Source organism: Saccostrea cucullata, unplaced genomic scaffold (assembly GCF_032062105.1).
Source record: "Saccostrea cucullata isolate Sc308-1 unplaced genomic scaffold, CSIRO_AGI_Scuc_v1 ctg2905, whole genome shotgun sequence".
Lineage (NCBI taxonomy): Eukaryota > Metazoa > Mollusca > Bivalvia > Ostreida > Ostreidae > Saccostrea > Saccostrea cuccullata.
In genome coordinates, this window is record NW_026937687.1 from 18,290 (window position 1) to 36,326 (window position 18,037).

The 18,037-nt window shown below is 35.8% G+C and overlaps 3 protein-coding genes across 3 annotated transcripts in view; 2 read left to right on the forward strand and 1 right to left on the reverse strand.

Annotated features, from left to right (window-relative positions):
• The window catches only part of LOC134248652 (uncharacterized), a 28,020-nt gene that overhangs the window by 4,213 nt on the left and 5,770 nt on the right, over window positions 1–18,037 (reverse strand). Inside the window, exons 3-4 of the mRNA XM_062731054.1 lie at window positions 1,748–1,821; window positions 1,431–1,656 (exon numbers count right to left, since the gene is read on the reverse strand). Of these exons, the coding sequence (XP_062587038.1) occupies window positions 1,431–1,656; window positions 1,748–1,795 (274 nt within the window). The 5' untranslated portion in view covers window positions 1,796–1,821. The remainder of the gene's footprint in view (window positions 1–1,430; window positions 1,657–1,747; window positions 1,822–18,037) is intronic.
• On the forward strand, window positions 5,290–5,841 carry LOC134248648 (uncharacterized). Its single transcript, XM_062731051.1, has 2 exons — window positions 5,290–5,547; window positions 5,649–5,841. Exons 1-2 carry the CDS (start codon window positions 5,320–5,322, stop codon window positions 5,772–5,774), a joined length of 354 nt encoding a protein of 117 aa, XP_062587035.1. The 5' UTR covers window positions 5,290–5,319; the 3' UTR covers window positions 5,775–5,841.
• LOC134248649 (uncharacterized) lies at window positions 5,957–6,671 on the forward strand. The gene is made up of 2 exons (XM_062731052.1): window positions 5,957–6,112; window positions 6,274–6,671. The coding sequence occupies exons 1-2, from the start codon at window positions 5,957–5,959 to the stop codon at window positions 6,514–6,516; spliced, it is 399 nt and encodes a 132-aa protein (XP_062587036.1). The 3' UTR covers window positions 6,517–6,671.

Genomic DNA, 18,037 nt, shown 5'->3' on the forward strand with positions numbered 1-18,037 from the left:
ACAGTCAAGGTCAGTGTCATTGACCTTGGTGTAATTTGAAAGAACTTTATTAATAGTGGAGTATGCATATCAAATATGAACTCTCTATGTCTAACGTTTCAAAAGTTATGGCGAAGGTTAAAGTTGACAACAAACAGATAAATGGAACAAAAACAATATACGCCTCGGATCTATCGATCCCGGCGCATAAAAAATTTACAGTTATCTCACTTGCTTTCTGGGTGAAGTTTGCCAGGAGTGCGTTTTGTCAGTGCAGTCTTAGAAAAGAATTTACATACTAAAACTAGTTATAACATTTAGCTCTCCGGTTTGTCAATAATTTTTTCCGGAGAACTACAGTTCTAATTATTTTAATCATGCGCCAAGATCGATAGATCCGGGGTGTATATTGTTTTTGTCCTGTCTGTCTGTCTGTTTATCTGCAAACTTTAACCTTCCCCATAACTTTTAAACTATGAAAGATAGAGACGTCATATTTGGAATACATACTTAACTAATTAAGTTCTTTGAAATGACACCACGGTCAATGATTTGTGACCTTGACTTGACTAAATATACTAAAAATAGCTTTTTGGTCAGGAAACTTTACCATCGCCATAACTTTTGCACCATGAAAGATAGAGACTTCATATTTGATATGCATACTCCACAAATTAGGCTATTTTAAATGGCACCAAAATCAATGACCTTTAAGCTCTTTTTAAGGTCAATGACCTTGACTGTGACATGTATGCTAAAATCGTTTTTTGTACCTCACCATAACCTTTGAACCATAAGAGATAGAGACTTCGTATTTAGTAGACATACTCAACTATTCAAGTTCTTTCAAATGAAACCAAGGTCAATGACCTTGTGAACTCGACTGTGACATATGCTAAAATTAGCGTTTTTCGAACTTTGTTGCCGCCGGGTGCACAGTGTTTCACAAATACATCTTTTTATCATGACTTTACTGGTTTCAAAATGTAAGTTAAGTTAAAAAAAAGATTTTGCCATGATAACTAAAATTGAAAATTCTGTAAAAATTAAAAGCTACTTCTACAGTTGCAGTCTTATTGCAGTCTTGCCACAAAAAGAGACTTAATCAAGGGATATTATACTTTAATGATGTTATAAAGTTGAAGTCCCAACTGGAACTTTTCTTTTCCTTTGTTATAAGTACAAACCAGTAGAGCTACAGTCTCGACAGAGACTTCTGGTTATCGTTTCAGTGGACTTGTGAGCTTGATTTCTGATTGTTATATATATAATATTTTTGTTCAGTCTTCCTTTGTTATAAGTACAAACCAGTAGAGCTACAGTCTCGACAGGACAGAGACTTCTGCTTATTGTTTCAATGGACTTGTTAGCTTGATTTCTGATTTTTATACCTTCATGTTCCATTCTTTAAATATTAACATTGGCGATTTTTTGTTCAGTCTTCCACATACCTAGTATATATGTTGCAGGCATGCAGACTTCGTAGGTTGCATTCAAAAACTCGTTTGGCAAGCAGTGATAAACGAACGTTAAATTTGAACTTCCAAATGCAGCACAGGTATTTTGAGGCACATAACATCCTTTTAAATGTTCCCTCTCTCTCCATGCCTTAATAGATTTAGGGCATGATGTTACTTTCATATTTTGTTGACAGGTAGTCGATAATGTTATTGTGGCCTTTCAAAAAAATACACAGCATACGATATAAAGTAAAAACAGGCATAAAATACATAGGATGTAAAGCATGTTAAAGTGATGTAGAAATTACCTGAAAATTAAGAATGATGCCAACGATGACTGTAATTGAAGATCTCATTTTATCTTTTTTTCTTTATAATTTACCTACAAAAGAAATTCGCATATATAGTCTCGTATCATAAAGTTATGGGGAAGGTTAAAGTTTTAGCGGAAAAACAGATAAACAGACCGACAAACAGACGGACAGGACAAAAACTGTATTGCCCCGAATCTTCGATTACGGGGACATAAAAATTATCTCAATTTGCAGAAACTTGAATCAGCAATAGCTTCAACAGGAACCTTCTTTTGTACATGTTTGGTAGTTTATGAAACCACCTGCCATTTAAGCTATCTCATTCACTGCAAATAAGTGAAATTTTATCAGTTTTCCAGGTTATGAAGGGGATGTCAAATACCGGTATAGCGAATGAAACAATTATTTCTTCCTCTCTATTTTGATTATTGTACTTCCTAATTTATAAGCTTTAAAAAATCAAATGATCATTTTAGCATCAAACTGTTTTAACAGACTGGACTGGAATACTAATTGACATATATTTATATTTCCTTAATATTTCAAATTGAATGTTAAATTTTCAGATAGGTCATATTCAATCTGAGTAGAACAGGAAGAAGTTGAAATATATATTTTATGTCATGGATCCAAGTGCCTGTTTAAACAAGGTTCCAAAAATGAAAATTTTTTACCTGGTTTTATGTCAGAGTTTCATAGGAAGTATTTCCAAATCACTTTGTAGGAGGTAAAATTTATTCTTATTTATGTTAAAGTTAAGAGAAAGAAGAGTTTTACCTGATTTTCTAAACTGACTGTAAATATTTTCAGCAAGGAAGGCAATGTTATATGCTGTCTTGGATACATCTGGGACTATCAATTAGAAAACTGCACAGGTAAGAATTTAGGGAAAAATAAGCAACAAAACCACAATATCCGATTCATAGTTTTTGGAGCTACTGAAAAACTTTTCGTTTCTGAAGAATTACATTTAGCAGATCAAAATGTCTGTTGAATTATGATCTTAGTCTGGTGTGCTAATGTAGTTTATATTTACTTCACTTCATACGTGAAACTTCTACACACCCCTCGATTTTCCCTGTTTAATTAGTACCTAAACACAAAATAACATACCAAAGCTCGCGCATGCGCTAAACACCGTATGCCTTTTGGAAGGCATATCTAGCCTCAGCTTCAATTTTTCAGATTACTTTTAACTGTTTATGCAGTGATGTTTTATTGCGACAGTTAAATTCATTATTCATTCATTTGAAAGCTGGTTAGTTTTAAGTTGTCAGTTAGGTGTAAGGCTGTCTAAAATAAATTCTACGTTTAACGTCACCCGCGCGCGTAGGTTCCGGCGAAATTGCCGTTTTAAAAAAGCAAACAAATCGGAATTTGATTAGTCGTTCCGGTTTGGTTTTTCATTTAGCGTCTTAACTTTATATCCCGTTTGAGAGGAAAACGTGCACTATCTGAGCCCGTACGAAGAAAATGGGAATATATGCCACGATTAAAGTGAAGGAAACGTACAAAAATGGTTTGAATCGAACAATTATGGATCATTTTATGATCGAAATCGATGATATCACCAAATTTTTAGAGTGTTTTATGTCAGTCATTAAGTCACAGAACCTGGGCTCTTCGTTGTTTTTGCACAGATTAGACCTACCTTCGCCCAAAGACGAAGTTCGCTGCTTTATATCTAAAGTAAAGGACAAAGATGAAATAAGAATGAGTCCGTCATTATGCATTAAGTCAGTACTTGAGACCCATGGTTGTCAATTTCTTCTATTTGAAATAGTTAGAAATGATCATGATGCAATCACACCCACCACTGCATCTAATTCAAATGCATTCAACATTCTCATGAAAAATGCAAGATCCCAAGCTTTGGCATCACGCTTTTATCCATTGAAATATGCTAACCCACAGAGGGGTGACTGGGTTTTATTTAATGATATTTCTGGTTTGTTTGAAAAGGAGGGGGCATATTTTAATAGTAGCCAAGAGCTTGTGGCTAGGAAAATTGCCAATGAAATTAGCAGCAGTATTTATTACATTTTGCCACATCTTTCTAAACTGAAAACAAGGGGATATAGCTTGCCAAAGATTTTTTATGGAGAATCTGCAAATTGGAGAGGATACATCCCAGCAGTATAATAACCCTACTAGTCACAAGCATAGGGCTCCAAATTTATCAGCAAACACATTAAAACAGTTTGCTGATGCATTATTTGGGATTCTCACAGAGCCTGTTTTTACAACAGACAGATTTTATACTTTGAAACAGAATGTTACAGAATTAGCAAAGTTATTTGTAAGGTATGCACAGTATCTTGACTCATGTAATGAAGCTATGAGGAAAAACCATTCTTCGTTTGAACTGCTCAGATCTGCAAATGATGGTTCTTCCTCTGTGTTCCAAATGAAATGCTCTTAGAACACAAGTCATTATTGATCGCTACAAGTCACTTGAACTCAAATTAAGTTCTGTACCATTTTATGAGCCCCTACTTTTGAATGAATTTGCTCCTATTGATAGAAAAAAGAGATATAGATTCATTTCAGATTTATCTCTGCCCTACCAAACAGAAACATACAGTTATAGTGCAGGAAATTATGTTGGTTCATCTCATTTTGTGTGGCGTACACCACCATGTCCAGATTTTAATATGTCAAAGCAAGTTATGTCAGATGTAGACAAGAAAATACCTGTGTACCACACAAGAATGATGCGTTGGGAGTTTCAGTCAAGGTTTGAGGGGTTAGTCAATACAAAGCCTGTAATACTGCAAGAAATGTATCGATTTCTTACCAATGATAAAACACAGGTTATTAATGATATTTCAAAGGAGATGAAGGCAAGGTTAGACATTCTTATTCAAACTGGAGACTATGAAAACTTGATAGATCTCAGAGAGCTAAACAAAGACAAGCCTGTGAAATATGATGCGTTTTTTGATGGTGTACAAGCTTTTCTCAATAGAAATGCATTAGAAGCAGTTGATGAGAGAAGGCATGAGCAGCACACCCATATGGCCTTGGCAATTTCTGTCCATGATCTCAGAGAACAAGTCTCAAAAGACTTGCCTGAAGGTACAGCAATTCCCAGTGAAAACTATCTGAGGCTTCAATTTTGGCCTACTAACTCTTACTTCAGGTCCGCTATGTATTATACAGGGAAGTTCAATGTGAAATACATGGTTCAATCTCGACAGTTGCGCTCTCAGCATGTAGATTCCCTGTCAGAGTTACATAGATCCTGTTGAAAGAGTTATGTCTGTCTTGAATCTTGGTTTGCAGTCAGTTGGCATCATGCGCCAAGAAATGCCAAGAGGATATGAAAAGCAGATCAGTGGTTTAAATACAATGGCAGATATTAGAAACAAGGTTATGAAAAATGGTGCTCTGAAAAATGAGATTGATTCTTGTATCAAACCTGTTACTGATTGCTTGGAAGCGCACTTGGTAGACTAAGCTGGAAAGGAAAACAGATTAAAATTCAAGAAGCAGCTTCTGAGGTTGAAGTAGATGCTTTGTTTGATATACTTAAAAATCTCGAGCCAAATTTTGACAGAAAAAACATGCAACAGAAACACCTAAAAAATTATCCAGTTCTCCAGAAGTTCCTTGAAAGTCATTGTCAGAGGCATCATTACTTGTTCACTATGAAAAGGTGCAGAGATCAGGATTGTGCAGTCTGTACTATCTCAAGTGATGACAGAGTACCTATTGAGCTTTTGGAATCCCTCCACAAGTTTCCTCTTCCTGTTCCTGGTGATCAAGCAGATCATTACAAATCTTTTGATGAGGTATAAATAATTTTAAAAATATTCTTCATTGTATTTATTCTTAAACATCAGAATGTTAGTATATGTACTCAATTTACTAAAGTTTAAAGAAATATTTGTAGGTTTGGGGTTCAGTTCCTACAGAAAAGTTCAGGCCAAGTCTGGGAAGACTGTTGGATGAAAGCCAGGAGGTGGTAGTTCCATTCACTGTGTCTGGGGAAAACTGCAGAGGTTTTTATCAAGTGTGAAGTGTGCCTGAAACCAAGATGTTATTATGCACAGTGAGAAAATCATTCATTGAATAGTTTTCTTTCAATCTCATCATTTCTATCCATGTTTAAAATTGATAGTGTAAATGTACTTCAAATGTTTTGAGCTACATACTTTTTATGCAGAGCTGAATAAGGTGGTCATGATTCTAAATTTAAACATGGGAAAAGAAACAAAAACTAAAGATTCATATTTTAATAGGAAGAAGCTTACAGAGGATGAAGTTGTACAGGTGGAGGAGAGGAAAGAAGATGTGGAGTACACTTGTGGAGGGCAAATATTCCAAGAACCCTGCCTTGTGTTTGTAGAAGTAAAGGTACAATGATTTTCTTATAGTTGTGATACATATACATTGTACACCAATTAAAGTTTTATTTCAAAACTAAACAATATTGAAAATTGAAAGAAAAAACACACAGCATATGTTAAATTCTAAGATGATAAATGAAATACTGTCATCATAAATTTTAATTGTAGATAACCTGTGAGTCACATGTGTCAAGTAACTATTACCATAAAAGGAAAAATTTTCACTTGGTTTGCTATGTTTGTGGTGATGAAAACCCATTGGTTGTACCTCCTGATGTAATTGAAAGCCACTCATCTGCTCACCCAGTATGCATGGTGTGTTCACAGAAAGGATACAAACCCAGATTAAGGAAAAAAAGTCTTTGTTGGGAAAGCGCAAAAAATGACTTAAATTTGAATATGAAATCTTAAATATGAACTTTAATTTGGGGCAGACATGTATATTGATAAACATGATAAAGTCACAAAATATGTGATTTTCAATAGACTTGAACTTAATTTCAATTCCTACAGTATGTAGCATTTGACATTGTTGAGTTTTTGTTCACCGAGTAAGTGAATTTTAATAAATACACATTTGTTTAAAATTTTTGTTTGTTTTTTTTTCCTCCCTCCCTCGTAGCTTTTTGAACTTTGATGTGACGTTAAACGTAGAATTAATTTTAAGCAGCCTAATATGTCTTCGAAAGTCCTCCAAGAAAAACCTGCCACGAGTAAATGTCCTGTCAATTCAATCTTGTTTCTATTTATAATGAATTAATTGATACATCTTGCTATCATTCACAATATTGATTCAAATTGTTTTGATAATAATTAATATGCTTGTTCACATGGACCTAAAATAATTTTCATTGATCAATTTCAGCATAGATGAGTACATTGTTAAAAATTTCTTTTCACGTGGTAAATCCTTTTTATATTCTACTCCAAGAAGTTTTGAACTAATATTTGAGTATTTCATTCACAATGAATATTTAAGGTTAGAAAAAACAGAAATCCCTGACCGAGGGACCATGAATTTTATACTAACACGCAAAAGAAACGCAACATCCTACTTTAGGGGGAAATAATCATGTAAAGTAAAGAATTTTGTATCTTAAAATTATGGATATCTTCAATTTGGTAAACATCGGTAATTTAACGGTTGAACGATTTTCATACCATAACCGGAAGTCAAGTTTGCGTCTGCTTAACAGAAATCAAAAATTGCATGTTTAACAAAACATTTGGCAATATTATGGAGTTTAAAGGGTTCTACTGTTCATCATAAGTAATGCAGCAATATTTCAAATAATAAACTCTCCTTTCGTTTCCCGTAATGATGCTAAGTCTTCTTGAAAATGGCTTAAGTACGCATTTCCATTGCTCTAGCTGGAAAATTTCAATGTAAAGGTGTGGCTGATGCAAAAATTCACTACATTACACCTCAACAGGGTCTTATGTATCATTGCTAGCGCTCTCGAGCGCTAGCAATTACATTAGTCCAAATTCCTTGAATACGCATGCTCGGCTTCACGGTCGTGCATTCTGGGAAAACTGGGAAAACTACTATAGTTAGACCGTTCGATAAAAAAAAAATCATCGTATCATTAAATAACTTTGTTTATTTATTGTGTAGCTCACACATTAGTGATAACTACAAAATTGTAATACTTCAAATGTTCCCCTTTTTCTGACGGAAAAGCCCGAGTCATTATTTGATTGTTCTAAATAAAGGTTACGTCAAGACCTCATCACCGTAAAAATTTATTCTATATGCTCGCAATCATGACCCAAAGGACCAAGCTACTTCACATCCTCACATTCGGAACTCTCTGGAAACTCCAATGGGTCAACACAAAAACTTCACTCCCCCTCGTTTCTTTACCTATGTGTCTATAAAATACTCATAAATTTTTTTTATAACTTTATCACACCCCAGCCTCGATAAACACTAAAAAAAATACAGCAAAATAAATCACTTTAATTGATCACGGACCTTCCTTTCTATTTTTAAAAATTGCTACGGTGCTAGCTCACCTGTCTTTTTTAAAAGATAAACTTGTATGCATTAAGGACAGTCCTTGTACCGGAAGTCCAAGGGTGGCTACTACTCTTACTTGGAGAAAATTCGACCTAATCATCTGAAAAAAGGGCATTTAAAAATGGCAAAGAATAATTCCTACGCTCAGATCTCGATATTGATGAACCCACTGTATAGTAGAAATTAAGCTGCAATTGTTGCTTAGGGCAGTCTTGCAGGTTTTACTTGAATGTCCTTGAGGGGGTGTTTTAACAGTCATATGTTACTTAGTAAAGTAAACAGATAAACATTTAACATTTTTATCAAATCTCTGATATTCTGAAAAGTGAGTTTAGCCTTACTGTATTCATTTTTAAAAATCATTAGATAAAAAAATCAAACATTTGTAGATTACTGCTTGTTGCGTTTCTTTTGTGTTTCAGTATATAATTTTAGAAGAGACATGTCAATAGTTGGACTACGCCTGAAAATGGACGGATATAAATATAGAATGCAATACTGACCTAAAATAACCCATACCAGTATTTGCCAATAAAAAAAGTTGACTTGAAAGTCTTAATAAATACATATCCAGGTTTTGTTTCAGAATGTGATATTGGGTATTATGGTGCCCTTTGTCTTTAAATATGTCATTATCCACGCTATGGAGAAGGTTGTTCAGAAACATGCCTGTGTGATGAAAATCTTTGTAATTTTGTGACAGGATGTGAAGATGAAGGTATTATATATAGCACCATTGAATTTATACAATTTGATTGGAAAAGTATTAAATATTTATTAATTAATTAGGGAAGTAACCATTTCAATATTTATGCCCCCGTAAACGAAGTTTCGGGGGTATATATTTTTTTTCGTGTCCGTCCGTCTGTCTGTCTCTCTGTCGGTCTGTCTCTCTCTCTGTCTGTCTATTTGTCTGTCATGTTTCACATGTGTATCCAATGTTACAAGACCTTTCTTTGTGTACCACCAAATTTGACCTTTTGACCTTGACCTTGGAGTTTGACCCACTTTTACATGAAAATTTTAAACTTTTACTTTGGCCATATCTTTTAAACAGTAGATACCAGGACATTTCCACTTTACATATGTAATTTTTGTTGAAAGACCTTTCATTAGATACCAACAACCTTTACCCTTTGACCTTGACCTTGTAGATTTCCGTACTTGTGAAAAAACTTTAACCTTGGCCATAACTTTTGAACAGTAAGGGATAGGGCTTTCATACTTCATATCTGTAATCCTTGTGAAAAGACCCTTCATTAGATACCAAGAACTTTTACCCTTTGACATTGACCTTTGAGTCTGACCTACCTTAAAAAAGCAAACCTTGACCAAATCTTTCAAAGGGTTAGGGCTAGTGCTTTCATACGTTACATATTTAATCCTTGTGACAAGACTTTTTAATTGATAACAAGAACTTTGATCTTGACCTAAGAGTTTGACCTACTTTTAAAAAAAATTAACCTTGGCCATAACTTCTGAACGGTTAGGGCTAGGACTTCCATACTCTATATAAGTATTCTATGTGGCAAGACTTTTCATTGGATACCAATTACCTTGACCTTTTGACCTTGACCTTGGAGATTTTTGTACTTATTGAAAAAACTTTAACATTGGCCTACTTTCAAATTTCACAATTATTTTCCAGTGAGAATACCCTACTTTTGGTACCAATTAAATTTGCATTTAAGAAAAGTTTAATCTTTACTATGTTGCCATACGGGGGCATCAGTGTTTCACAAACACATCTTGTTATCTTTAGTCATCCTGAGTCGAGAGAGGGCACACAAACAATATTTTAATGTTGACCTTTTTACAAGCAATATATTCATTTAAAGATTCTCTTTACAGATAATTAATTAATTTATTTGATGTATTTACTAGACTCATTTTCATATAATGTAGAAGTACTTTTTCCGCGTGGTATTAATTTACGTGGTCACAAACTTTCCGCAGAAATTTGTCCAAGCGTACTTAATATAAGTGTGAGGTATATAGTGACAGTCCAAGAAATCCGCGTACTTTTCTACCCGCGGATTAAACAGAAATTGAGATTCCGCGGAATTACAACCCCGTGGAAAAAAGTACGTCTACAGTTTTGGTTATATTCAATAAAGGTTCTCCTGCATTGCGCCTGAATGAATTAACAGAAACACCATCCATGATAATTAACGTGACAGGTGAGTACTCAAAGTAATAAAAAAACAATATTTAAGGTATCTACATGTATTTGCCATATTTATTCATACACGTACAACTTACACCTTGATCCCCGTGTCAAAGTTCAATTTATGTTCAAGGAAGAGTGATTTTAAAATTGATTAATATTGAAGCATATTCCTGGAAATACTTACCAAGGGTTTATTTACAGTGTATCTGATAATACCCTCGTATGTATTAAGTGTCATCACATATGATAGTCAACGTTGTTAAAACATTCTCTAGGGCTAAGGCGGTGCACAGTTTGAAAGCATTTTAATAAAAGTAATAACATCGGTTACTGTTGAGCCCCTTATCTACACAATTGCAATTTAACAAAAAAAAAATTAGTTGAAGGAACCGGAAATTATTGATATACTAACTTAAAATTCTATACTGCAATTAGGCAAATAATTGAATAACGACTCTACAAACGTATAGCCTACATAATTTTTTGGGGTGTGTTTTTTAATAACCATGCCAACAGTTTGACTGTTATTGACCAGGAGTAGGGTAGCAATCGGTTACCTAAGTTACTTAGATGACCTATAAATATACTGGTGGTTTTGATAAGATTCAGATGATTATTATGTAAGTGCGCAACAAATTATAACTGGTTTCGAAAATTCAAAAGGGCAAGCGAAGCGAGCCATCAGAATAAAAATATGAAGACGTTGAGAAGATATTAACTTAAAAGGGGTAGGGGTGAATTTTCACCACAACAGCACCAGTCAAGTCGGTATATCCGTCTGTCTGTCCGCCTGTCTGTTACGCTTTTGGGGTATCCATCTCTTATCCAAAACTCCTCCGATACCACAGAATGAAATTTGATGAGACTTTCACAGAATCTTGCCATTGTGCACCTACTATTTTACTTTTTAATCCGACTCTTATTTTGGGTTTCCCGTAGCAAAACATGGACACTTCCATTATATTTATCTTGGAGGTGGGGATATCATTTAATGAGCTCATTGCTCAGAGGACATCTAGTTTATATACCTGTCAGTAGGGAATAATTTTTTAAAATCAAGGACGGGCTATTTCTGTCCAAAGCAGAAGCCTCTGACTCCTCAGAATTTTATAGTCATTCCCTTACCTCGTGATTTTTCCCCTGAAATTTATATGAATATTCATTTCATTTTTATCCAGGTTATAGAAAGGAGAACACTGATGGCCTGTCAACACTTACGTTGGTGAAAACAAAAGGACTACTTAGTGAGTTCACATCTTGTTTTAAAGTCAAAAGATTCAAGTCTACACAAAGCTTACATGTATGCGGTCAAAATTAATACAATATTAATACAGGGAAATTTTCGCCCCAGTTTTATTTTCGTCCCTTTCGCCCTATTTTCAGTTGGGCGAATTTAAAACGGGGCGAATTAAAAGAGCAAAGTATAATTTCTTTTATATAAAACTGTGGCTGGGCGAATTTAAAACGGGGCAAAATTGTTTGCAAGAGTAAAAGGGCGAAAATTACACGGGGCGAAAATAACCCTGTATACATTACGTATTTTTACGAAGAATTAGAGATACTTTAAAATGCTTATAAAACATATTTCTGTGTCAGTATCGCAAAATTTAAATTATCTAATAAAAGAAAATGTTTTGGTTTTCCCTCTCTATAAAAATAATCGTTCTCAAATGTGAACGAATAAAAAAAATCGTGTTGTCAATCTCTCTACAGGTATGCAAACAACTTATCCAAGACATGCACGTCGAAATGATCGAAAAAGAAAGGACAGTGACAATTCATCCACATCAAGTGTATTGTTTTACTTTGTGTTGAGTCTCGTTGTGTTTTTTATGTTGCTATCTCTTGCATACTTTTCAAAGTTTCTATACAGAAGAATTATCTCCCAGAACTTAAGAGTTTTCAGCATACAAAATGCTGAAAATACCGATATTCAAGAAAATATTTACAACATTGTAGATGAAAATGACACACAAACACAATTGTGATAATATTTATGAAATGTAAAATTTGATTTTTGTCCTTTTATACACAAGTGATATCTAAGTGATAATTTACACCTTTACATATACCATCAGGGTTTCGCGCAGACTATCAAACTTTGGAGTCCAATCGCACTTTGGAGTCATGTTATTCTTAATTGTGTGTGATATATTCTTGTGAAATTTATTCAAACATTAAAAACATACTGTTACCAAACACTGATAGAATTCATTAATAAAAAAATAAAATAAATTGTGACCACTACACAGGTCAAAAACAAAGGCACTTGGAAACATTGAAGGTGGGATCAAGTGTCTAGAAGAGTATAATTTGTAGACCAGTGTAAAGACGAATAATGACCCCCATAGAATATTAATTGATCAGGGATCATTTTTCGACGTCCAAAAATGACTCCTGGTCATTATTCTACGGCGAAAAATGACCCCTGGTCATTATTCGACGTCGAAAAATAACTCTTTTGCCCGTAGAAAAAGTGTCATCACTCCAAGTATTTGCATAACCCACGTGAAGAAAAAAATGACCCCTGTAGAATAATGACTCCCTTGTGGATTAAAGTTAAATTTCTTAGGAGGCAAAAAATAAATAAATAAAGGGACCTATTGGTCAAAATACTCACCTGAGCTAAATAGGGAATAAATTGGCGATATCTTGATCTCATTAAATTATACAAGTATTGCTATTTTAAGGTCATTGCGATGATTCAAATTCTAAAGGAGTAAAAGGTTTATCGAGCCCAAAGGGCTAGGCGAACATAGTTTTTTCGGTTATGGAGAATCATCATACTGACAGAAAAATGTAGCAATATTTTATATGACTAGTTTTGTTATCCTGCTCAAAAAGCGGGTGATATAGTGATATGTTCGTCTGTCTGTTACGCTTTGAGTTACCCCTCTCCTATCCGCAACTCCTCTTATACCGCTGAATGAAATTCAATGAGACTTTCACATGCAGAATCTTTGTTACATAGTTTCATTATGTATCTTCTACTTTACTTTTTGATCGAACACATATTAATGAATAAAAATGTCACTTAGTGAGCTCAATGCTCAAAGTACCTCCAGTTAAAATCTTGTTTCATCCACCCTTTTACTCTGATCTGTGTATATTTTTGTAGAGTGTTTAATATGAAAATCAGAACATTTAATTTCATTTTTGTAACGTCTTCTTCATACTGGAGCGAAATATGAACATACTGTAACGTGCAAGGGAGGTCACTGCCTGTGAACCCCCGCAGGCTCGTACCCGTGATAAAAACGGATAGCCTTGAGATGCTGCAAATATGTACAATGCGCAGTCTTAATCACTTGGTACTGCGTTATATAAAGTCTTTACTGGTAGCGAACAAGTGACACTGGCAGGGAAGTCCACACACCAGCGCACTTCCACAAGAGACAAGCAGGGATGACCGCACACTTGCCCTTGCGCAGTGACAAGCAGGGATGACCACACACTTGACACTAATACGGTTCTAGCCTAGAGACACTGGCAGGGATTTCCGCACACCAATGCTCTACCACAAGATGCAGGCAGGGATGTCCACACACCTGATCTTGCGCAGCAACAAGCAGGGATGTCCGCACACTTGCTACTTTAAGATGCCAATCACAGAGCAGGGATGACCACACACTCTGTCAAGTAATAAGCAGGGATGACCACACACTTACTACTTAGAACAGTACAATATAAGCAGGGAAGTCCGCACACTTATATGTACACACACAGGTTTGTCAAGTTTTACCTCTAGAACCGACCTCGAGAAAAATGCCAGTAAAAACCCTATATATCTTAACACCATCTATAATACACAGTGATTATTTATTTACAAAGTAATTAAAACACGAATCAAGCTTCCAATCAACCAATCTTTAGTAATCCAGCTAGTGTAACATACAATGATTATTATTGATAACTTTAATTCAAATTCAACACTAATTAAGTATTTATTTAAGCACATATATAATTAGTTATTAAAATGACAAGGGCGATAACTTTCGCTATAATGAAAATATAGAAAACGGCTTTCCGTTTCATCACCCCCACCCCAGCTTTATGCGTCCTCGCATAAGAAAACTACACAACGGCATTAAAAAAATCTAACAAATGCTATTTACAAAAACAAATATCTACACTGTATTCCCCATTCTGCAAAATAAAATATGTAGAAATATTCTACTCAACAGAATAGTAATTACAGTATCACATTTACCATTGCGCAAAACAAAATGTTATATTTTGTTTAACCCAATGGTAAACAGAACCAATCAGGTTCACTTGCTGGCCCAGGTGCCTTTCATTTCTTTGAATTCCCTCCGCAAAGTCTCAAACTTTGCGCTTAATTCCTCAAGTATCGAGGCAGTTCTTCCTTCCTCGGATTCAACAGTAGTTGGGCGCGCATAGTTCTTTTTCTCAGCTCTGTTGTAAGCTTCTAATTCCACAGCCAATTGAACAGCTTCATTAAGATGCTTAGGACGCGCCTGCTTTATGCGGATGCGCATTTCTGAGTCAACCAATGCGTCGACAAATTGGTCTTTAGACAGTGTTTCCCGAATCTCAGCTGTCGCAGTACTAGTAGGGAAGGCTAAGTTGGCAAGTCTGCGAATGGCCTGTCCTAGCTCCGGAAGAGATTCTCCAGCTCTTTGGCGCTGCTCACGCATCTGCACCCTGTATAGCTCCGTTTGACTCGGGGGTGCAAATCTATCTTCCAGGGCTTTAACAAGTGTTTGATAATCGGGCTTTGTCCCCTTTGGCATGTTCCCTAACACTCCCTGTGCACTTCCCCGAAGAGAAACTGCTAAATACAATCCTTTCTGAGGATATTTCCATCCACTGATTTCCGCACATGCCTCGAAATGCGCATGATAATCCAACCAGGGACCACTGCCATCATACGTTGCTGGCTTTATCATTTGTCTTGGTGATGGAAACTCTGTTAGGGCATCGTCTCCCCTTTGAGGACTTCTAAATCTTACTCTGGATCTCCTTGTTATCCCAGGGAGAAGAGAATCATCTTGATCATCTCTGTACAGTTCTTGAGGATGAAGTCTACGCCATTGTTTGTCGTTTCGCGCCGCTTCTCTATCGAATCTTGTAGGAGACTCTGAATGAGTGTAATCGCGAGGTCCCTTTCCGGCTTCTCTAAACATGTCCCTGAGTGATTGTCCTGTAGACTTTTCTTCAAGGATAGGTGCGTGCTGGGTTAGCGCACCATCATGTTCAAGCGTTAATGACTTTTCTTCTGTCTGCCGCAATTCTCCGGAGATGTGAGATTCACCAACACCCGAGTCTCTTACTTTGTCTTTTATACGCGGGGTCACTGGAGTCGACGACTTGAAACTTCTATTCCTGATACTTTCCTCTTTCAGCTCCGCTAGCTTCTCTTCTATCAGAGATAATTCTTTGTCTACGTCTTCCATCGCGCAGCTATCTCAAGGTATCCCACCGCTGCCACCAAATTTTATGTAACGTGCAAGGGAGGTCACTGCCTGTGAACCCCCGCAGGCTCGTACCCGTGATAAAAACGGATAGCCTTGAGATGCTGCAAATATGTACAATGCGCAGTCTTAATCACTTGGTACTGCGTTATATAAAGTCTTTACTGGTAGCGAACAAGTGACACTGGCAGGGAAGTCCACACACCAGCGCACTTCCACAAGAGACAAGCAGGGATGACCGCACACTTGCCCTTGCGCAGTGACAAGCAGGGATGACCACACACTTGACACTAATACGGTTCTAGCCTAGAGACACTGGCAGGGATTTCCGCACACCAATGCTCTACCACAAGATGCAGGCAGGGATGTCCACACACCTGATCTTGCGCAGCAACAAGCAGGGATGTCCGCACACTTGCTACTTTAAGATGCCAATCACAGAGCAGGGATGACCACACACTCTGTCGAGTAATAAGCAGGGATGACCACACACTTACTACTTAGAACAGTACAATATAAGCAGGGAAGTCCGCACACTTATATGTACACACACAGGTTTGTCAAGTTTTACCTCTAGAACCGACCTCGAGAAAAATGCCAGTAAAAACCCTATATATCTTAACACCATCTATAATACACAGTGATTATTTATTTACAAAGTAATTAAAACACGAATCAAGCTCCAATCAACCAATCTTTAGTAATCCAGCTAGTGTAACATACAATGATTATTATTGATAACTTTAATTCAAATTCAACACTAATTAAGTATTTATTTAAGCACATATATAATTAGTTATTAAAATGACAAGGGCGATAACTTTCGCTATAATGAAAATATAGAAAACGGCTTTCCGTTTCATCACGTAATTGAGAACCATTCCTTTTTATTATACATGTATATTAAAATACTTCGCACGTGTACCCATAAAGTATCTAAATAGCCCAGAGACAGTCAAAACTAGTGGCACTGCAAGCTATGAACTCACTAGATGCTAATCATCACCCCACCCCACCTCCTATATGATTATAATTGCAAAATTTATGTTTTGTGCTGGGACACCCGAAATAAGTGTCGGAATACGAAGTGTTGGTTGTGTTAGAAGAATGTGCACATGGGGAATTGAGGCGTGATTTTCTCATTGCCTCGATGAATTAATTACTTATTGATAACAAACAAAAATCATGAATGAACCACATGGAGATAACGAAAGTATTCGAGATCAAAAGTCCGTAAAACAATACAAACAAGGTTAGCTTTTTTAAAAAAGCTGAGTGTCAGCCACTGGAATACAGAAAGTTTCTTTCTTGTTTTGTAATGGTTTATGATGTGATCTATCCATCATGTTGTGTTCCTTAAATGTAATAAATGCCATAGTAAGAAAAGTTAAATTCTTGTAATCGTTTTCTTATTTGTAACATAATGCTGCACATAATAAATGATAAAGCATAGAATAATTTTGTTAAAGAAAAATTATGAATTTATGAAAACCACCACAATATGAAATATTTGTAAAATGGAATGACCTTTGTTATAGCGTCCGTAAAAAATGAAAAAAGGGGCAGGGGGTTAACTCTATACTTAATATATTTTAGTTTAGAAAAAATTCTGCATCGAGATCATTAAAATGATCTTCAATAAATTCTCTTCGGCGCAGACATCAGAGAAAGTTCATCTTATACCGGTAAATGAACAAAGCCACCATGGCGACTAAGATCACGTTAAATTCTATAAAAATGATATAGATTATGATGAATAAAAGGAAGGTAGACTTTGTGTTAGATTGTTTTTAAATATTATTAAATAAGTTTTCATTTGTGTATTTCGAGGTTTTCATTTGTGTATTTCGAGGCAATGCATGATGTGGGGGTGGGGGAGGGGGCATTGCTGCATGCATATTTAATTCCATTTCTAAGTTTGAGCATCCATTTTAGTGTTATTAGGAAAGAAAAGAATTGCTTCCAAAAAAGGATGAACGCCACGGAAAACAATTTAAATTGGAAATTCAAAATATGTTTATACATGTAGTACGTATACATGTCCACAAAATGTCTTTGATGATGTCTACCATCATAGCAAAACTATAGATTAAAAACTGGAATCCCTCTCTCCTTTCATGGGGGGGGGGGGGTGTTGACCCTGTCTATAAATCAGCACAGTTCTCTCAGGCTATCGCATTTCCACTGTGGTAAATTTCTCACATGTGGGCGCGGTTCACGTGCACAAGCGGCACTTACATGTCTATCATCATGTAAATTATAAGAATTAAATGTCTCACAGTGGTCTTCTGATGTTCTCATAAC